The sequence below is a fragment of the Mytilus edulis genome, chromosome 1, assembly GCF_963676685.1.
Source record: "Mytilus edulis chromosome 1, xbMytEdul2.2, whole genome shotgun sequence".
NCBI lineage: Eukaryota > Metazoa > Mollusca > Bivalvia > Mytilida > Mytilidae > Mytilus > Mytilus edulis.
Window position 1 is genome coordinate 68,449,309 of NC_092344.1, and position 24,322 is coordinate 68,473,630.

At 32.2% G+C, this 24,322-nt stretch overlaps 2 protein-coding genes across 2 annotated transcripts in view; both read left to right on the forward strand.

Annotated features, from left to right (window-relative positions):
• The window catches only part of LOC139487853 (receptor-type tyrosine-protein phosphatase mu-like), a 317,750-nt gene that overhangs the window by 228,401 nt on the left and 65,027 nt on the right, over positions 1 to 24,322 (forward strand). The window lies entirely within an intron of this gene.
• The window catches only part of LOC139487887 (receptor-type tyrosine-protein phosphatase kappa-like), a 149,494-nt gene that overhangs the window by 19,882 nt on the left and 105,290 nt on the right, over positions 1 to 24,322 (forward strand). The window contains exons 6-10 of the mRNA XM_071273066.1: positions 1,146 to 1,328; positions 4,221 to 4,418; positions 4,963 to 5,097; positions 11,226 to 11,363; positions 13,109 to 13,252. Of these exons, the coding sequence (XP_071129167.1) occupies positions 1,146 to 1,328; positions 4,221 to 4,418; positions 4,963 to 5,097; positions 11,226 to 11,363; positions 13,109 to 13,252 (798 nt within the window). The remainder of the gene's footprint in view (positions 1 to 1,145; positions 1,329 to 4,220; positions 4,419 to 4,962; positions 5,098 to 11,225; positions 11,364 to 13,108; positions 13,253 to 24,322) is intronic.

Sequence of the window (24,322 nt, forward strand, 5' to 3'; positions counted from 1 at the left end):
TGCTATCACCCACATTTACCCTGATAGCTGATAATAAATACGTATGACCTTTTGTATATTGAGTCTACCAATTCACAACTAAGCTTAAACACATCAATTATATATCACTGTTGTACTAGCTGGTTACCAGACATTTTTTGGTAATATTTTGTTGTCGCTGTGCCATTTATCGATAAATGAATAAATTAAGCCTTCGGATATACAAAAACCTTCCGTATGAGTTAAAACATGTTATTGCGAATGATGTCAACACGCCATGTCACCTCTATACAAGATATATAGGTATATCATGTATATATATTGTTCACATATTTACATGAATACTAGTATTCAAAAAAATATATATTTATGAAGAATGACTTATAAACATCGTTTGTATTCATCATTGATCAACCCGTTTAGTGCGTTTGATGTTTGTTTAACACAATACTTTTAAAGTAATGTTTAAGATTTGTCAGACACGGTATTATTTTAAAATTAAAACTATGATACAAAATTCTGAATTCTTGAAAGCACTCCACAATAAAAACAAAAAAAAAACACAACATTTTCAATAGTCAATAAACAGACGCAACCTGGCGTATAAGCAAAATTAACTCGGACCAAAAAAGGCATTTTTTTTTACAATTTGTTGGTTTCGATAGTTGTTATCCCTTTGCATGTTTTCTTGTATATTTATTTTCATTAAAACATGATTGAAAACACTATAAAAAAACGACAGCCTTGCTTAGTTATATATTTTGAAGAATATCCTCAATTCCTAGCAATGATGCCGAGTTCAAATCTATGGCACATCTGATTATTATAAGAAAATAAACGTGTCTAAACCACACTGCATACTTAAATTCGTGGACTTGTCATGATTAGTCACAAACACAAATAAAGGAAGAGCAGGTTGCTAAGAAGTATTGGTCAATAATTCATGTTGATTTGAATTGAAGTTATATCTGATATATTAGGTCAATGCACAGGCAATAAGATTTCGATGAAATGGGTTCATATATTAAAAGTAGAAAGGTAAACTGAGAGTACAAAAATGAAACATCTTCAAATCAAGAATTGTTTATCTTATATTCGATCACATAGATGTATCTTTGCGTATTGAATTAGAGTTTAAAAATACTTTTGGTAAATTTTTTTTTTAGATAATACTGTTTATAATGGAACTGCAAAACAAAGTCTTTCTGGTGTCAGTATACCTGCAAATGTATTAGTCGATGGCATCATAAATTCTTGCATCAGTATATCATCAAAAAGTTTGAATACATATATACAGATTGGGAATGGATCGTTAATTGTAATTACCGGGGTTTATCTTTTCGTTGGAGGTAGGTTAAACAATGTACAAGCATGTACACAAACAATCTAGATTTACCCATTATTGTATTTGATTTTAATGATTAAACATGAAGGTTGTAAGCTTTCTTGTAGATAACATTTTATAGAACATAACGGATGCTCCACTGAAAAGTATGGCGTTAATTTATGTTTACAAATAACGCTAGAAATAATATAAAAAAACAGAACTTTCTTTGGGTTAATTGAAATAAATATAAGTGTAAGGTTAAAATAGATCCAACAAAATTTACCTTTTTAACAGGAATAAGTTCAACATGTCCAATCGTAATGACCATTAATTTTTTCAATAAGAATTTTCATATGTTTATAACTGTTTTTCTAGATTGGCTTGAATTGTTTTGCGGTTTTAGTTTGATGTTAACAAATTCAAGACAATAGACAAGACGTTATATTAATAATTACAATATCAGCTTGTAGATTCTAGATACGGTGTATGTCTGAGAAAAACAGAGCTTTTTATTCATGAATGTGCTTAAATAGAAATATGGGGGATGGTTTACAAATGTATGCACAGACCCTAAGAAATCTCATTAGATATAGCTAATGACATATTTTAAAAGTATCACATGATCAGGACAGGATTGCACTATTAAATCATTAAAGCTGCTCAAAGATTGTTATAATCAGGATTATATGAGATATGTAAAAGTTCTAATCAAAAAGATGTGTCTTGTGCACTTTTCACGACAATGTTGTTTTTAAAAAACTTCGTTTTTTTTTTCGATGAACTACGTAATTGAAGATTTTACTCTTAGTTCACGCGAAAACATTTTACGGAGCGACAGATATATTAAGTATCTAGTTTGTCAATTAGCAGAAAAGAATTAGCAAATCAAGTTAAAGACAATAAAACGGTGATGACTTAATATATCAGATCCAATCACATTGTGATAAATTTGACAAGCAACTTACATGTACTAACCACAGCGAATTTAAAGTTAGGGACTTACCTCTTACATATAATAGACAAGAACATGCATACAAAGAGTCAACTTTCAAAAGGATACAGAGTAAAACCATCTTCTAAAATATTTTTACCTTTTTAAATGTTGGCAGAAATTATTAGTTACAAAGTGTGCTAGTGTTCATATGATGAAATCATAATCTTTCAGTCAGTTTATTTGAAGTCTGGAGCTGGTATGTCAGTTAACTGCTAGTAGTCTGTTGTTATTTATGTATTATTGCCATTTTGTTTGTTTTCTTTGGTTACATCTTCTGACATCAGACTCGGACTTCCCTTGAACTGATTTTAATGTGCGTATTGTTATGCGTTTACTTTTCTGCATTGGCTAGAGGTATAGGGGGAGGGTTGAGATATCACAAACATGTTTAACCCCGACGCATTTTTGCGCCTGTCCCAAGTCAGGAGCCTCTGGCCTTTGTTAGTCTTGTATTATTTTAATTTTAGTTTCTTGTGTACAATTTGGAAATTAGTATGGCGTTCATTATCATTGAACTAGTCTATATTTGTTTAGGGGCCAGCTGAAGGACGCCTCCAGGTGCGGGAATTTCTCGCTACATTGAAGACCTGTTGGTGACCTTCTGCTGTTGTTTATTATATGGTCGGGTTGTTGTCTCTTTGACACATTCCCCATTTCCATTCTAAATTTTATTAGCTATATATATAGTGACCTTATACGATATTTATATTGGGTCAGTAAATTCCATATGGGGTAAGAGCGAAGCTCGAATCCTCATATGGAATTTACTGACCCAAAATATATCGAAGTAGATCACTAGCACACTATATGTAACGAATTTATCTTACTGATTATATCTTAACATGTGGTATTTACACTAGTGGCCTATCAAAGTGGTCAAATTTTCAATCCCGTTAGTATTAAGAACATACTTCCATTGATCTATACAGACACGAATGCCAACAATAACAACCTGTTAGCTTTAAATTTCTATTATTTATTTCTATCGTTTATCATTAATTTCTTCGTCTGTTGAAACTTTTAAGATTTTTCCAACACCGTATTGTTTAAATAAAGGGATTTAACTACACTTTTAACCGTGTACTAAAATAAAACCCGTCTGCTTACATGTACTTTATATAGAATAAACACGATCTCCTCGCGCTGGCTTTAAACCACTCATATCCCTAGAAATGTATTGGATGTAAGATCAATGAAGGCAACAGTAGTATATCGCTGTTTGAAAGTCATTAATCGATCGAGAGAAAACAAATGTGGGTAACCAACTAAAACCGCGGAAACATATCAAATATTAGAGGAAAACAACGAAACAACAGAAATACTACAGTTCAACAAAAAAAAAAACAATAATGCAACATACTCAGAATCGAACTATAAGATAACAATTGCCATTTTCCTGACTAGGTACAAATGTACAGTACATTTAGAAAGAAATGAAGGCTTGAACCTGGATTTGTGGCTATCCAAACCGCCCGTTGTCATTACAATGTTGAATATAACACAAAAATGACAACATCACATGACAAGACTTAAATACAAATAAATGAAAAAAATTCACGATAGAGAAATACATAAAAAAATCTATATAATGAAGCAAATAATATATTTAAATTATAAAAAAAACAAATGTCTTTAAACCTAAAGAAAAGAAGACATAGTTAGTAATGTTGTATGCTATATCATTATGACAAACTTAAAATACCACGTTTGAATAAATCTACTTCAATACACGAATTCAAGACATAAAGAAAAATTGAAAGCAAATTAATTAAATTAAAAATATCGTCACTTATGTTAAAAGGTTTCTACAGATTATTCGTTTTTCGTGTATCTTTGAAGTTTGTCTTTTAGTTTATCTTGAAGACTTGTTTTTGTTTTCATAATTATTTCAGTCTCCATTCATGTATATCTAATTTGTAGACGGGACTTCCACTGCCGGTAATCACAAAGTTCATTGTTCTAATACCACTGATGCATGGGCTAATAGTACAGTCTTATACAATGCAGAGTATGTGAACGAGGACATAGATGTATTTGCTGTTTGCAAATATATTGTTTATATACCGCCCATTTTCAATGCAAATGCAAAGATAGACATATGTGAAATTGAAATTGGCGGTAAGTATATACATGTGGAATTAAGTTTTATTTTTATCTGTAAAAATATTTGATATGAATTATATGAATCCGCCTATATTCAGGATGTCACTTTAGTGTAGGTAAACAAATTTGAAACCATAACGTATGAAAAAAATATTAAAAAAAATAAATCAAATGGAGAAGAAAAATCTAAAACTCAAATTTGACACAAAAGAAAAATAAGAAAAAAACATGACATACTTCACGACCTTACAAGAACAATGGGTAATCTATAAAAAAAAATTGATAAAATTGCACTCTACAAGTATCAAGAGGAAAACATGACGGGACTGCGTATACATGAATATGAACATATTATTTGTGATCACATGCACAATATCAAATGCGGTAATGAAAAGGAATTTTGACATTGAATTTGAACATATAACACTAAAAAATGTAAATAGAACTAGAAAAAGCTTGCTTTGAAACTATTTGAAACTTCAAGATTTTTGCTTGTGACCATGATCGATAATAGAAAACGGTCAAAGTAATTATGGTCAAAACCTCGCTTCACTTACAGGATGTTTTTATGGAAAATATGGAGACAGCTGTCAATTAACTTGTCCAGAAAACTGTAAGGGACCATGTGATTTAATAACCGGAAACTGTTTGTTCGGTTGCTTCGATGGTTGGCTTGGGGACAAATGTGACACAGGTAAATTGTTTGTTATCTTAAGTCATATCTAATTGTTGCTCAATAACTGTTAGTAGTTAATGTAACATATACCACTACACTCCAAGCTAAGCACAAACATTGTATCGTTCAATAATTATCAAATGTTCTTTAATCTATAAAATTATTTATGAAAACTAAGTTGAGTTACAAACAATCATCTTATAGATAGTTTCTACTAAAACAGTATATTTCTACTGTCTCCTTCACAAATGTTCAACATGTTTGATTGTAATATCTATCTATTCATGAATCGGTGCATTTGATCAAAAGAAACATTGAAGACGATATCACGACATAACGTTTGTAAAATAACAAAATTACACACTTTTAGAAATGAAAAAAACACATTTCCAACATTGTAAGATCTACTTACTGTTTTATACCTCATTTTTGGCATTATGTTTTCTGGTCTGTGCGTCCGTCCATCCGTTCGTTCGTTCGTTCGTCCCGCTTCAGGTTCAAGTTTTTGGTCTAGGTAGTTTTGATGAAGTTGAAGTCCAATCAACGTGAAACTTAGTAAACATGTTCCCTATGATAGAGATTTTATCCCATTTTCACGATCCACTGAACATAGAAAATGATAGTGCAGATCGGGCATCCGTGTATTTGGGGCACATTCTTGTTTTTAATATTTCTAAATAAAAGCCTCTGACTACTTCTTTGAGGAGTTATTGCCCTTAAACAATGATAATTGCTTATCATTTTGACAACGTTATAAAACAGAACAGTCGAATTGCTAAATTATCAATCTGTTCCTTGGTAGAACTATTGCCATTTCATAAAAATTTAGTACCAATTTTTAATGTTTTTTCTAATTTTTAATGTTTGTTCGAATTTTTCTCATCGGATTTTGTCTAATTCTTAGTCCGTTTCTGTGTGTGTTACATTTTGATGTTATGTCGTTGTTCTGCTCTTATTTTTAATGCGTTTCCCTCAGTTTTTGTTTGTTACCCCGATTTAGTTTTTTGTCCATATATTTACGAGTTTTGAACAGCGGTATACTACTGTTGTCTTTATTTATCACCACCGGACCGGAATCTCTGCTGGTGGACAATCTGTCCCCGATAATTCTACAAATCCGGTAGCCTAACAGCATGAAAACTAGTAGAACAAAAAATATTATACTGGATGACACGCCGCGCAGGATAAAAAGGTGTCAATCGGTTGTTGTCAAGGACACAACAAACCGATATTATCAGGTTTCCCCAGGATCATCTTCAATGATGTTATGAAAATGACACATGTGCAGTCTTCTGAATCCTCATTGTACTATAAAAACTCAGACAAGTTTGAATATATTCGGTCCTGTACTGTTGTATTTTCAGATATTTTAGATTTCAATGACAACCATCAATATTGCTCTATTTCAAAATGTAACCGTTAAAATTGTAAAACTGTGACATACTAATAATTGCTACCCACTTTCAAAATAATTTAACCACCAAAATTTACAATACACATAGTCATGAGGATTTGAATTGCACCGCTTCCAATATTGTGTGCGGTATTGAATGTACTCTTTGTGGATTGATCTACGTCGGGGAAACTCGACAAAGACTCAATTTTAGAATGAATGATCATCGATACCGGTCTAATGTAAATTATCCTAATAACAACAACTTTTTCTATAAACATTTCAATCAGCCTGATTATTCTATTGTTTCAATAAATTTCCGGATTATAGAGAAAATATATCATCCAACTAATGACCCCATATTGAGTACACTATATCGTTTACAAAGAGAAGACTTTTGGATAAGAGAGTTGGGAACAGCCATTCCTTATGGATGCAATGACAAAATTGATGATGTAGGTATTTTTTCTAGTCCAAGGTGTAGTACCGTCAATACATTACAATTGTTTAATACTTCTGCTCGACGAAATAGAAGTCATGGTCACAGAAAATATATACCACCTGCTGTACACACCGTGACAATTGATAGTCTGGTAACGTCTGTTAAAAAACCTTTAGGAATTCATCATATCAGAACTAAATTATACTCCATTCCATTGTCAAAACTTTCTTTACTATTTTAAGAAGCCCAAAATACTTCCGTTACTGATTCTCGTTCTGTTTTGTATAGACTAGATGCAATAATCATGGACATTGCTAACCATAGACTATTCAAACCTGTATCGACTACATTCAATAATGAGGAAATACGTTATTTTTTTTAAGGTAGAATTCGCCAATAAAGGTTTAGATGCTGTAAATATTAGCAGTATTTCCATCAAAAATCTGTACCAAAAACATGCCTGATTACTTTAAAAAAAAAAAGCTACACCTGTTATTTCTTAAACTTACACCAAGTATATTGCATCCAAGATTTCCAACCACAAGAGAGTTTTAGAGGCCTTTAACCTCAGAGATAAAATCCAAGCCTCCGGATTGCTCATGTGCATCGTCACAATACAATTATAGTCCAGCTGGTCATGTTATTACTGGTGACCTTGGCATCGTTACCAATGAACAACTAAGAGAGTTGTTAGCCAAGGGACCAAAATATAGAATCCCCCAGCCCATCTACTGAAAAAAGAATTTCAAGTTACTGATGGATGCAGTTGAGGACTATGCAAGAAAATGGATAAAGCACGAACCAGACGAACCAGAACTGGACACTTTGTCTGAATGGTTCAAAGCTATTCGATCATGCATTCAGATGCGCATACAAAACTACGATGTAATATGAGTACAGGAGTTACTTACCCTTTCAAGAATCCGGATGTTGTGGATGCTTTATCCTCTTTGCATGACAAATATGTCGTTGTTCCAGCAGATAAAGCCTCTAATAATATTGTCTTCATATGTAAAAAAACATTATTTGCAATGTCTCACAAAAGAGCTTTGAATAAATAAAACTACTTGTAACCCTACATATTATTTAACATCATTTACTAAGGGCGACATTTGACAAAATCATAAATCTGTCCTTCTTTCTTTTGGTATCAACATCAAACAAAACGAAGAAAATTTACCTTCATCATACTGGATACCAAAATTACACAAAACTCCATATAAAGAACGATACATAGCTGGGTCTTCAAAATGTTCGACTAAACATCTTTCTACAGTACTGACTACTATTCTTTCTACAGTTAAACATGGGCTTCAAAAATATTGGTGATGAGATATATTCTACCAGTGGTGTTAACCAGATGTGGATTCTCAAAAATTCGAAAGATCTACTGCTTAATCTTCGATCAAAATCTTTGCAATTTTGCAGCAACATAAAGACTTTTGATAATTTTTACGCTATACACTTCTATTCCCCATGCTCAGTTGAAAGATCGACTTCACCATCTCACAAAACATAGCTTTTTCTATAAAAATGGGAATCGTAGATGCATATTTCTTATTTTGGGTTACAATGATTCATATTTTGTAAAGAATCACACTGAATTTTCCAGAAAATGTGACGTAATTTTTGTGCCTTTTCACCTCTTCGTATGTGACGTCATTTTTATGACTTTTTGCGTTCAGGCCTGGACTAAGTCGGGTGTGTCTATTTTTTGTGTTGGTCTTTGTATTATGTATACGGGATTTGTTTTCTGTAATTAGTTAATACTTCAGTTTTATCATGTATATCTTTTATATTCATTTGATAAAATTTACTGTGTGCAATAGCATAAATTGTTCTAAATAATAGGGATGCTCTTATCCTAAGCAGAAAACCCTAGCCGTATTTGGCGTAACCTTTTTCAACTGTTGATCCTCAGTGCTGTACAACTTTGTACTTTTTTTTACTTTCGAACTGTTATTGTGGGCGTCTCTGTTTAATGCGTTTCCCTCTGTTTTAGTTTGTTACCCCGATTTTGTTTTTTGTCCATGGATTTATGAGTTTTGAACAGCGGTATACTACTGTTGCCTTTATTTAAGTCTTGTGTGGACGAGGCGCGTTTTTGGCATATTGAATTTTAAACCTGATGCCTTTTGTTATCTATTATTCATGTGTTTCTTTGTCTAATATGTTCTCCTATTTATTTGTATTGTAGTCCTGTTTCCCTCAGTTTTAGTTTGTTACCCCGATTTAGTTTTTTGTCCATAGATTTACGAGTTTTGAACAGCGGTATACTACTGTTGCCTTTATTTTTCAAGTAAAAAAAGCAATTATCAACAAGGCAAGATGTCTTAAAAATTCACATTATAATTCGGAATCATATGTCATCTCTTTATTGGATTTCTTGCTCTTCAATAACGACCCCCCCACTTTTTGGCATTTTAATTTTAGAGATAATAAGTTAAAAAAAAATTGATCAGCAATACATACACAACACCACAATTTTTTTCTGTTTTCTACTTTCTCCTAAAAGTTGCCATCCTAAACACTGCTCCCGTGGTATCCCATTCAACCAGGCTGCGAATCAAAAGAATATGCTCTTCTGAAAATACGAAAAATGCTATACTTGGACAACAACGTAAACATCTAGTTGTTCGAGGATACAATAACAACATCATCGATAGCGCTTTCGAAAAAGCAAACAGAACTAGTCGCCAAGAACTTGTAGAGTACAAAGATAAGAATAAAGTAGTTAATAAAACACTCCAGGTACTCACTTATCATCCTGATTTTAAGAATGTGTCAACTATTATTCAGAAGCATTGGGAAATAATAGAAAATGATTCAAATCTAAAAAAAAGTATTTTCATCACCACCAGTCATGGCCTGCAGAAGACCTAAAAACATCCGTCACAAATTAGTGACATCTGTATTAGCAAAGCAGCCTAGTCCATCTCCCGGTTGCTTTAAACAATGTGGTCGATGCAGTTGTTTGTGTTGCAAAGCTGCCAATACAAGCAGTTCTGTCATCAGCTCCGTTACTAAACAAAATTATACCATCTACTCAAATTTCAACTGTAAAACGGAGAACTTAATTTATATATTAACATGTGACACTTGTGACATTCAGTATGTGGGAGAAACAATGGACAAATTTAATATTCGGCTCAATAACCATTGTTCATGGTACAAAACCAACAAAATCTGTCCTCTTACAAGACATCTTCGTTCAACGAATTATCCTGTTGATAATGATACTTTCAAATCATTAACACCGAGTGGGAAACCATGGCGAGAAGGAGAAGAGAAAACTTTTGAATCCACCAACTCCACACTTTAGAACCTGATGGCTTAACGAAAAAGGCAAGAAACGATACAGGAAAGATAAAGAATAATTAAATACACAGCATCGTCCTTTTTATCCCGTAATAGTGGCAAATGGACGTTGCTAACTTCAACTACCAATTATGTCAAAATCATGAACTTCATCCAATTAATGTATTATTTTCAAGGCAGCTAAATCCAAGTGCAACATATGCATTGAGCTGCAGAATTTTCTTATTTTCAAGGCAGCTAAATTCAAGTGCAACATTGAATTGAGCTACAAAAGTTTCTTATCATCTACATCCGATTTCACCTGGATAGATGCACGCTTGATAAAGCAAGTTGGTCTAGCGAAATATTGCGTTTATTTTTATCATTTTGGAAATATTTTAAACATTCTTACATTTACATACTAAATAGTGTTAAAATCACATTGTTAGGCAATTTATATATATGTGAGAGACAACAACTCATTAGAGAATAAGCGTGTTTACTTGAGGGACAAATATTATAACATAGTTGCTTAAAGCCTTACAAATCTAAAAGTAAATTAAAAAGCGTGACTTTAATATCACAAGAACTTAAACAATTATTTTAGTAAATTTACATGCTAGTTTAATATTCATAGTAACCTGTGCTTGACATCAAAAATACTTTTACGTTAGAAGTATTTCAATTTCCAAACCTTTCCTCCAAAACTTTAACAAATTCAAATAAAGGTTTTTGAAAATGTTTGCAATATCCAGGTGCTCCAGCGAGTGAGAACACATGTTTGCATTTCTTGAATTTCTATATTTGCATGAACGTCAGTTTGTTTTTAAAGTTTCGTAACGACTTCGATAAAAAAGAATAACGTATCTTCGACGATTATTATGCATTGTACTGTAGTTTTAGTTTAGGTTTAAATAATTGTTTATAATTGTTTGAACTAATTTACAATGTAATGTTTTTACTTGCAATATCTAGGAAATAATGTATAGTGCAAACTATTTTTTTCCTTAACAGCCTGTGATGCAGGTAAATTCGGTAGTCAGTGTCTGCGTGACTGCTCGTCAAACTGTTTATCCTCACCCTGTGATCATGTGTCGGGAAAATGCAACGTAGGCTGCCAAAAAGGATGGGAAGGATACAATTGCACAGAAGGTTTCTTAATGTTAATTATGATTAAGATAAGATGAGTATTAAAATGTGTGGATTGTATAATATTGAAAATTACTCGACCATCATTATTTGTCATCTTTCGATTTCCCAGTGGAAAATATGTATTAGACATAAACAGTATACATCTGATTCCAATTTAGTAAGCTTCAAATAAAGTAATTCAATGTTTGATATGTTTGCGAAACCTGCTATTGTAATTAAATATGACATATGTAAGCTCGAAAACATCGTCTATACTATCTCTGCACTGTATCACTTGGCATCCGTGGTCCGTTGTCGTCGTCGGTGGTCCTTTGTCGTGGTCCGTTAACTTTTACAAAAATCTTCTCCTCTGAAACTTCTTAGCCAATTTAACCAAACTTTTCCATAATTATGATTGAGGTATCTAGTTAAAAAAAAATGTATACGACGACCCCGCCTGCCAACCAACATAGCCGCCATGGGTGAACATATAACATAGGGGTAAATGCAGTTTTTGGCTTATATCTCTGTAACTAAAGCAAGAGTAAAATTGAAATGAGGTAAACATTGCTCATCAGGTTTAGATCTATCTGTTGTGAACTGTTTAGACGTATCAGACTATCCGTTGTTAGGTTGCTGCCCCTGAATTAGTAGTTTTATGGAAATTTTGCAGTTTTTGACTATTGCCTTGAAGATTATTATAGATAGATAGACATGGCCAAAATGGTCAATTGACCCCTTACGGAGTTATTGCCCGTTATAGTAAATTTTTAACAAATTTCCATAAGTTTTTGTCATCCTTTACCAAATTAATCACCTCCGAAACTGTATAGACAAATTTAATCAAACTTGGATTCAATAATCATAAGGGTATTTAGTTCGAAAAGTGTGTCCGATGACCCCACATGCCAACAAACATGGCTGACATGGCTTAAAATAGAACATAAGGGTAAAATGCAATTTTCAAATCATATCTCCGAAACTAACGCATTTAGAGCAAATCTGATAATTGTCAAGAATGTTCATAAGTTTATGGTCTATCTGCCTAGATAATTTTATAGACAACCCGTTACATATTTTTGTAATTTTTTGTTATCTTTTACAAAAATCTTCTCCACTTAACCTACTGTGCCAAATAGAATTAATCTTAGGCACAATTTTCAGTATGGTATCTTGATTAAAAATGTATCTGATAACCCATCCAAACAGCATGGTCGCATTGACTTAAAATGAAACATAGGGGTTACCTGATGAAGACTCTGGGAAAATTGTTAAGATACAAAAAAAAAAAACAATTTCAAATGCTCACAACTTGAACACGAATTAAAATAATGACCTTCAGCACCTATTTTAACTTAAGACTACACTGGGATGACCTGCTTTTTATTTAACTACAGGGCCAAATTAAACCATGCTTGGTCTCAATCATTAATTGGTATTTAATATTATTTCTTATGATGCTAACCTTATTTTAAATGATTTCCTAAACCACAGTAGATACAGGTCAGCGACACGTGCTCTTGAGGGCCTCTAGTTAATATATTCTATTAACTCGTAATTTGTCAGCAACTGATACCATCGAATTTCAATTTGCATGCAAAGGTCTTCAAAATAAGATCATTTTGAAAATGAACTGAACAGTTATTATTGCTGTTCGAGATAAGATAAAACGTGCACAAATATTGATTAATTACAAAATATGGATTGTATCAACCTGACAAAAAAGTAAACTTCACTGTATTTCAAATTTTGATTGACTTTTTCAGAGTGTAGTGAAGGAAATTTTGGTTGGAGGTGTTTAAAAACATGTGATGGCTGCATAGCAAATGAATGTAGTTATATAAATGGTCTCTGCAAAAATACCAGTGTTTGTAAACCTGGTTATGTGTATGGAAAGTACTGTAATCAGAGTAAGTTTCATGAGGTTATTAAACAACAAGTGCATAACTGTTAACTGTTAATGTCTATGTACAACATCGACATATTTTGTAGTTTTGAAAGTCATATCATCATGTCTCTTTATTTTTTATATGGCCTGTCAGCAATGAAACGGGCATTCTGTTTTTTCTGTTTGTTCATCATTTGTACACTTGTACACTTGTTCATTATGAAGTTCGTGATTAGAAATGTATGCCAATTAAGGGGTTTTACTCATATATCACGGTGCAACGTACAGTGGAGATCACTTCTAACCTCTTATTAGAACTGTCAGAATATCTGTCATAGAACTGTTCTAACATGTCCTAGAACAGTTCTACCTAGAACTGTTTTACCCTAGAACTGTACTAAGTAAAACTGTCAGAATCAGTTCTAGGTAGAACTGACTAAATCAGTTCTAGGTAGAACTGTCAGGATCAGTTCTAGGGTAGAACTGTCTAAATCAGTTCTAGGTAGAACTGTCCAAATCAGTTCTAACCGTAGAACTGTCAGCAGAACTGACTAAATCAGTCAGGACTGTAGAACAGTTCTAAATGACGTCACTGCAGTAAGGACACTTTAGAATTTAGAAGAAATAAACAATTCCAATTACTTTGCTATAGCAGATTTTCTATATTTTTTACTGATCAAACGTTACATGTACAAATATCGAAGTGAATAGAAGGTTATCCAACTCATCGGAGAAACATTTTTATAAGATTGCATAGGAAACATCATTGTTTACGTTTCTTCGTTCCCCGTTTTTAACAGTCTCTTCGTAAATATAACTCTGCATTTAATTCATGGAATTTTAATCGTAATTTACCTTGTTTGCCTTGGATTTACATTCATTTTAGATTCTGTTTTGACAAATGTTCAAACGAAAATTGTACAGTGGATGAATTATGGGATATTAATGAAAAAAGTGTTGTATTATAACGTTAAAAAAATATATACATTTGCACCATCTCGTCAATTTAGCCAGACTTATCCATAACGATTATAAATGATATCAGGGAGTCTGGACTGAGACTACTATACTACTATACATAGTCTCTGCACACACAAACTAACGGACTTAAAAAGTCACTTTAGTGACGGTTCATTATTATGGATACAGAGCAGAACGGCGCGCTAAATTTTTAGATATGGTATAAATACACCTTATCGCTATTTGTCTGCCATTACTGGATATCACACAGGTTCCCGTAAAAATTTAAAGTCATAAAACAAAATATCTGACGCCACAATGGAAAAGTGATTGTTGTATGCTTCAAAAGTTCAAGAGGCCGGGTCAGCCAGGATTAGCAATAAGGTGTATTGTGTTCCAAAGTTGGTGTCATTTTTATCATACGATCCGTCCTGACACAGAAATATTATTGGTTTACAATGACTGAGGCCATATATATTTACATGATAAGTGTAAAGAAGTTCAGTTTTGGTTGATTTGGTCAAATAATTTTGTTTAAACGACTCGGTCTGATACAGGTATATCGAAACTACTAAAATTTGTTTACAATTCAATATTTTGAATAAAAAGAGGACTTGCAGAAAATTGCTGGTACTCTAAATTGATGTGGATTTTTTTTGTAGCCAATGTGTTACAATATTGCTGTCATTTGAATTATACAATCCATCGTGATATGTAACTATAAGTGATTAACTATGCGGCTATATATTAAGATTTACATTATAAAGTGTAAATATGGTCAGTTTTCGTTGATGCTGTCTCATATGGTCAGTTTTGGTTGATGCTGTCAAATATAAAAGAAGATGTGGTATGATTGCCAATGAGACAACTATCCACAAAAGACCAAAATGACACAGACATTAACAACTATAGGTCACCATACGGCCTTCAACAATGAGCAAAGACCATACCGCATAGTAAGCTATAAATATGGTCAGTTTTCATGGTTTTGGTTGATGCGGACAAATAATTTTGTTATATCCATGAGTCAGTCTGAGATATCAAAACTACTGAAATTAGTTTACGATTCAAAATGTTGATAAAAAAGAGGACATGCTGGCACTTTCAACTGATGCGAGCATAATTTTGTTTTCCAATATTGCTTTCATTTATATTAAACAATCCATCTTGCTATAAAAATATAAGCTCATGCAATATAAAATTTTACTCGGAACAATATTCCCCAATATTCATGCTATAACCCTATAATATAGATCATTTGTATTATCATGATTTATCATACACTCCATCCTTACATAAAAATATTACAGATTTACTATTCGACTATAAGAGTTACATAAAAAAGAGCAAATATGGTCAGTTTTGGTTGATGCTGTCAAATATGGTCAGTTTTGATTGATGCAGACAAATAATTTTGTTACATGAGTCAGTCTGAGGTATGAAAACTACTGATATTTGTTTCTGATGCAATATTTTGAATAAAAATAGGAAATGCTGGCACCCTCAATTGATGCGAAACAAAATTTGTGGTCATTGATTTCCAATATTGCAGTTATTTATATACTACAGTCCCTCTCGACCTAAAATTATAACTGAATTGCTGTGCAGCTTTATAGATTTACATAATAAAAAGCAAATGAGGTAAGTTTTGGTTGATGCAGTCAAACGATTTTATTACACGACTCAGTCTGAAGTATAAAAACTACTGATATTTGTTTATGATTCAATATTTAGGATCAAGGGGAGGGGGTCCAGGGGTTGAAACCCCACTTTTTTTTTAACATCAATGCATTTGAATGGGAGCATATAGTTTGAACACCCCCCCCCCCCCACCCCCACCCCAGCCTTTTAAAAAGGCTGGATCTGCCCCTGCATGCTGGCACTATAATTTTTTTTTCCAAAATTGCTGTAACTTGTATATTACAGTCCCTCTAGACCTAAAATTAAAACCGAAGTACTGTGCAGCTATATAGATTTGCAGAAAGAAAAAGCAAATAATGGCAGTTTAGGTTGATGCGGTCAAAATATTTTTGTTAAACAGGTCGTCCGAGGTATGAAAACTACTCGTAAACTGATATTATAATATTGGTTAATGAGGTCCGATAATTTTGTCATGTGATAACGAGCCATTCTGACTCCCGGAATAACAAATGTAAAACAAATCGATTAATAATGCCCCCCCCCCCCCCCTTCCCCCTAATACTAACGGCCTAATTTATGTACAAAAAATGAAAGAAAAACAAATAATGTATGTGACACATCAACAAAAGAAAATCACTGAATTACATGCTCCTGACTTGGAACAGGCACATACATGTATGGCAATATGGCGTGGTTAACAGGTTAAACATGTTCTCTTGCCGATTATAGATCTGAAATAAAACCGGCAAAAATAGAAAAACTCTATATAATTTAAATCGCTTTTTGATCCAAGCCTTTATATTAAGGCAAAGAATTCTTAAAACTTATAAATCAACTCTAGCCGTAGAAATCCTGACAGATTTAATGAGAGGTTAGAAGTGATCTCCACTGTACATGAGAATGTGGTAATGAGAAACCAATGTATTTTCATGTTACATTTTTGGTTGAATTTTGTTAACCTAGCATTGAAGGTACTTGCAACTCAATAAACGTCATCCTATTTGTTTTTCGTTCTTTATTTTTTTAAATATATCTGGCCGTTAGTTTTTCTCGTTTAAATTGTTTACATTGTTATTTCGGGCCCATTCATAGTAGACTATGCGGTATGATATTTACTCATTGTTGAAGACTGCGCAACAAAGGTTGTTAATTTCTGTATCATTTGGTCTTATGTGGAGAATGTTCTCATTGGAAATCATACCACATTTTCCTATTTTTAATAGATACATGTATGCCTTAATCTATTGGTTTTTTTTGTGTGGACTTAGTTTGATATTGTTCTATTCGTCAATTGTATATTGAAAAAAGATTAACAAATTTTAAACATAGGTACATATCTGTTGTTTCTTCCCTTGAGCCACATTGTACTGCTTACGTACTTTCAATGGTTGTCGTTGGTTCATGTCTTTCAAAATGTTTTGTTATAAATTAGATCATGGTTTTCTTTATTGACATGTTTCACATTTTTCATGTTGGGGTCTTTCATAGCGATGGGTTTAGCATTGTCGAAAGCTGTACGGTGACTTGTAGTTGCTTTTTTACGTTTGAACTCTGGTAGATTGATGTATACATGGCATTCGTATCACATCTCCTTAATTAAAAAAAAAATGAATTGTGATAGTGCGAACGGTCTATATATATAGCTATGATAGTGTTTTCAGGAAATTTGATTTATGCCACTTTCTTTATATTTATTTCCTTTTCTACATATCAAAATATTTCACGTATAAATTTAATTAAATTTTAATCTTAAAATTGTCTAAATCATCAGATTATTATATTAACATCATGTTTAGTCTTTCAGTCGGACCAATTCAGACTGAATTTCGTTTATCAGCTGCAGTTGTTTTATTAGACTCGAATTATACCACCTTGTAAAGTATCAGTGTTATTTCTTATGAGGTCATCGTCTACATGTAATTGCTTTTCCAACCTTTTGTTTGTAGCGTGTGACACTTGGCATTTTGGATCTAATTGTAATAAGATATGTAACTGTCTTAACAAACCATGCAACGTATTTACTGGTGAATGTCCAGATGGCGGGTGCAAAATGGGGTGGGCAGGTGACTCATGCGATCAAGGTAATATAAACCATATGATGTTGAGTGATTTTTAAATAACTGGGTTTTGTTTTGGAGCTTCAGTCGCGTGTTTCGTCTACATGTAATATAACGCAATAGTTAATTTAGTATAATGTTATAAACGGTTTCATTGTTATACAACTGACTGTGTGGTCCCTTTTTCTTGAATTTGTCATCCTATTCCTATGAATTATTTCTTAACTTCACAGTGTAAACCTAGCTATGTTGAACGAATTCATCCGAGCAAACCTGTGAATTGATACTCAAGATACAGTTATGCGCATGCCTGATTCATATCTTGACTTAAGTCTAGGATTTGACAATGTTGTTGCGTAATTACTGACCTTTCAGACATAAAGATTATGTAGGCTTTATATCTGTGAATTTCAATTCCTCATTTTTAATAAAAAGTTGAAGTTATTCCTTATAATTTTTAAGGATGTCTTGAGATAATTATTTGGTCGACATTATTCAGTATGCATGTCACACATGGTAAAGTTGGTTCCGTCCTTTTTTGCTTGATACTTCTACATTGTATAACCGAACTTTACTTGACATGCACAAATCAACGTCTGTAACCAGAGTTTAGTGTAACAGGACTTATTTTTTTTCTATGAGATTAAAAGAGCAATCTAATACCGCTTCAAGGTAGCACTCGCACCCGCAAAGTGGAAAGGGAATAATATAAGTTGCAAAATTTGTTTCCCAATCCATTATAAATAAATATGTTTAAATCAAATATTAGCTTTACGTGTTATATTTTTTCTTATATTACATTTCATAATAGATATATTGTTTGCATTTTCTGTATCAGTCTTGAAAATCCTTGGTCTATAAAAAATTGTGTTTTCCTTTCAACATTTGTGTTCGTGAAGGTTGAGAGGTAAATAATTTTAATGATTAATGATACTCTTATGTACATGTACATATAAGCCAAATGAGATTCATCAATCTGCTATTATGCATGTTTATATTGAATTATTTTAAATGACACATACACGAATATTTACTTACAAAATGCTGCGGGTGTCTTATGTGGAGCAGTATACAATGATCATTCTGGAGCATATCACATCACCATTGATGTCATAAGGTCATTTTACTCTCCCTTGATTAGTAACTTGTAGTCAATATACAATAGAATATAAAGACAACAGTAGTATACCGCTGTTCAAAACTCGTAAATCGATGGACAAAAACAAAATCGGAGTAACGAACTAAAACTGAGTTGATAATTATATCCCTTTCGTGAACAATTATATCCCTTTTGTAATTTGAACCACACAACCCATGAAATATTTAGCCCACAGTGTTCGTTTAAAACGAGAATGCAATGTCAAACATACATAAGGTTTGGTAGTGGTTCAATATTACATAAAAACTCATGGCTGAATCGAACCTGTTTAAACATCTTTTCTAACATATTTCATCGATACAAAATGCTTATTAAAGCACTATACATGTAACTATATAAAGTAATATGAGGAAGGGGAAATATTTTCCATGGGAAGTGATAAAATGTATCATGGATAAGTTATAAGTTACTAAATGTAGTAATAGCTAAGACAATTTGACAATCTGAGTGAAGACTATCAGAAGGGTTCAATTTTCAAATGTGGAGGATTTGATTCATGATAACAATGTTAACACTTTAACCAGCTATAATGCCATACACATAGGTATGCACTAATCTATAAAACTTTTGAACTTAGTCGTGGTATATTTATCCCTAACAATGGAAAATTTAACCCTTTCTCAAATATCTACTTATATTATGTTCCGATTAGTAAACTTGGTAATAGTTTTTGTATTGTCTATGAGGCAATTCTCCGACAGACACCAAATGAAGTCGATGATAGCAACCATAATTACATGTTAATCATACTACCTTCGGAAAGAGCAAAAGCCATTCCGCAATCCATACAGGGCTCTAAAATGATACCTGTAAAACAATTCAAATAACAAATCTAACAATATGATTGACATTCAAATCAATAAACGAAATTACTTATGATATACATCGATCAATAAACAATAACCACAAAAATGTAGGCTCCTTACTAAACTATAATTAAAAACAGTTGTAAAGAGTGTCAAGTGTTTACAAAACACCTTTGAGCACTGTCGTTGATAAAAAAAAATATTTAGGTTTATTCATTCATTAAATTAAGCACGTATAAAAGTAGGAAAAGTAAGAATAAAATAGAAAGGACTTAGCTGAAGTTTTCGACGAACACATTTACATTCTTACAGCTTATTTTTATTATCTTTTATGCATTATTAAAAGTATAAACCAAATAAAACAACATAAACACTTTTTTCAATACTTGATTTAAAAAATAAATCATTTTTAGACAAGTGAAAAGTCATAATAATTTTCCGTTTTTTGTACTTAATATGTATATGCTGATTGAGTTTTCTAATTAGTTTTTATATAGAAAATAGCACTAATGAAAATCATCGACAGAAAAAATCATACATTAATTTTGTGACTACATAATACCTTCAATCAGTTTTAGATATTTTCAAACGATTTTAAGACTACATAGAATGTGTTCAAACAATATCAGAATCAGTAGGGATTGTTCGTGCTGATAGGAAGAGTTAATGATCAGACACAAAATAGATTTATTTTATTAAAACAGCGTTAAAAAACCGGGGAAACTAATTAATTTCAGAATGTTAGGGAATTCAAGTTTAGGATGTTTTGTCATACTCCTAGTGATTATCCCTACGATACAGGGTAGAATAAATCGCCCTATATAAGCCTAGCTCACAAAACGTTCATTACCAAAATGATAGCAGATTCTAGATTTTTTTTCTGATGATTTGGAGACCCAAATAATGCCAATGCTAGTTATAAGATTAAAATCTAATACAGTTTTTTTCCACAATTTTTTAAAGTTCAAATATCGCAAAAAGGAGTTTCATAGTCTATCAATATGTTTAGCTTATTTTGTTCCTTGAATAATGTTCTTTAGACTTATTGTATCAATCTTGAATTCTAGATTGGTTTAATTTTACCTAAGTACATCCTTAAGATATCATTATCCATATTCAAGTCAGAATCTGGTGTTGTTGTTTTTTTGTTGGATTTCAACAATAAGCGAAAACTAGCGTATCATACAGTAAGCTACATGTATAAAAGGTCCCACCTACTTTGTCAAAAAGTGAAACATTGAACTTTTTTAATTTACAAAAAAAACCTCTTTATAAAAGTACCATACTTCAGGTTGGTTTCGTGAGGAATCACGTCAACATGGTTTATCATAATAGGATCTTTAGTGTCAAAATGTTAATAAAGTAATGTTGCATCCGATAAAAAAAAAATAAAGCAAAATAAGCGTTGTAACTCTATATGAATAATATTTCAGAATGTTCCCACGGTTATTTTGGAACCAATTGTATACAGTTTTGTGAAGGATGTTTTGACCATTCGTGTAATAAACTCAATGGCAGTTGTGATCGTTGTTGTAAAGAGGGATACACGGGTCCTCTGTGTGCAACTAGGGGTAAGTGCTCGTTTTGTTAATATACTTTGTACATTTAAAAATTAAGCATTTTACGTTGGATTTTTTATTATAAATGAGTAAAATATTACACACAAAAATAACCCCAGTTTTTCCGTCATGTGGAAAGCTGTTTGTGTCCACTTTTGTTTGTCAGAAGAAAAAAAGTAATGAAACCTGTGTAAAATTTATAGAGTTATATTTTTTCTTTCGTCCTACTATTTTGTATGGTTTCAAAGTAGAGTTTAAAATGTGGCGAGGTTTAACCGGGCAAGTTTTGTGAGTAGCGTCAATTTGCATTATAGGAGAAGCGGTTGATAATACATTAATGCTTCGGAATAAAATATGTCTAATGTTCTACAGTACTTGCAACCTTAGGCGTTACTATTTCAGCGATCAGTCAGCGGTCATCGATCAGTCACCGATCAGTCAAGTTCGCGTCAAACTCACGTCAGCAATCTGTCAGACTTGTAGTAAAAGTAATTGACTGATCGGACTGATCGGACGGATAGTACCGCTCCACCTTGATGACGGATTGAACTTTAATACGTCACATGATAAACTAATACAAATTACGGAATCTTAGTTTCGTTTAATCTAATTAAAATGGCGACTATTGAAAATCGAACGTTCAATTATACATTTTGTTTATTAATTATTTAGCAAAGTTTTATGAATTGAAATGAAAAGAAATGTACAGATAAAACCTAAATTAAAATATCATCATTAAAGAATGGTCTTTTTCGTTTTATTTAGGTTATATATTTTCAAAACCGGCGAGTTCTAAAACGGTGTCTACATCGCGGTTTTTATTTTATTATTTTCCAAACATTCTCGGGAAAAACAAAATGAAAAAATCAGTTATTGAAAAATGTAGTCAATTTTTTTTTCAATATTTTAAATTTTTGTATCCTTATCATCATAAAATTCTTAAAAAAAAACCTATCATAATCACGGACTTTCTATATTCTCGTCACAATCAAAGCATTTAAAACAACAAATTACAAAAATAACTGCTTTTAACAAGAAATAGAAATAATTTTCCACAATGCAAACAACATTACATTATATTTTTCTGAGAGTCTTTTTTTTAATAAAAAAGATAACTACTCCTAAATATGGAACGCCAACACTGTCTTGTTATGACCATTTTCATTATATGATGTGCATTTACCTTTATATGATGTGCATTTACCTTTATATGATGTGCATTTACCTTTATATGATGTGCATTTACCTTTATATGCTGTGCTTTTACCTTTGTATGATGTGCACTTGTCATTATATGATGTGCAAACACCTTTATATGATGGACAAATATCCTTATATGTTGTGCAAATATCCTTATATGTTGTGCAAATATCCTTATATGTTGTGCAAATATCCTTATATGTTGTGCAAATATCCTTATATGTTGTGCAAATATCATTATAGTATGTGCAAACATACTTATATGATGTGCATATATACTCATATGATGTGCAAATATACTTATATGATGTGCAAACATTCTTTAAGTTATATGATGTGCAAACATTCTTATATGATGTGAAACATTATTACATGATGTGCAAATGTACTTATATTATGTGCAAAGATCCTTATATGATGTGCAAATATACTTATATGATGTGCAAAGATCCTTATATGGTGTGTACATATCCTTATATGATGTGCAGTTTCCCTTATATTACGTGCAAACATCTTTATATGATGTGGTTGTGTCATTATATTATGTGCTTGTAATCTTATATTATGTGGTTAGGTTTACTTCATTATATGATGTCGAAACGTCATTATATGATGTGCTTTCATCGTCGTTATGGTCAATGAACATGATTACGATTAGAATGATTACTGTCTACGTCATAACTGATTCCGATCTGCTTCTGTAAACTATTAACCCGGCTCAAATATGTGTCTATCGCTAGCGAAAGTGCAATTTATAGGGAAAATGAGACAAAGCAATTTAACAAAATCAACGTTTCAAACATTTCGGTTGAAAATTAAAATCAGTTAATAAAGGAGCTAGTTAAGAAATATCGGGCTGTGGAGAAAATGATAACAAATAAGAGCCTTTTATAACTTGCTATTCGGTTTAAGCATAGGATCCGTGTTGAAGGTCGTACTATGACCTATAATTGTTTCCTCTTACAAATTATGACTTGGATGGAGAGTTGTCTCTTTGGCTTTCATACCACATCTGCTTATTTCTATTCATTGCAAAAGACACTATTGAAATCCCAGTCTGTTTCAAAAATATGTCATAACAATAGCTATAAAATTATCTTCTGATGCATACTATGGCGAGATGGTTTGTTTTATTAAATATGTTATTGAATAATATTAATCTATAAATGGTAAGATGTATAATGTAGTATTGAATATGTACAATGATATTACATCTAGTATATCATATAATCTATGCTACTAAAGGAGTAGACCGATTTCATTGAGCTGCAACTCCTCTAAAACCATACCAAGTCGGAAATATGTGTGATAGGACTTTTAATTTGTCTTTGAACCAATCTTTTTTCCACAGAAAACGCCAATTATGTGAGAAAATATCCAATTTCGAAGACTGCAAGCTTAGTCGACGTAGTGCCCACAAAATGCGAAATGGCTATGTGGGAAATTATAAAAAATGAAAAAGTGGTATCTTTGCTAATGAGACAACTCTCCACAACAGACCAAATTACACAGAAATTAATAACTATAGGTCACCATACGGTCTTCAACAATGAGCACATATTGGCATATACAGATTGTTTATTTTCAACTTATTTTAATGGAGATTTTTTTAGTTGGTTATAAAATTCTGAAACATTAGTACTAGTATGTCAACAGATTTGGAGTAGCGTCAACGATTTCTGAGATATAAGGGGTTGATTCCTGATTAAG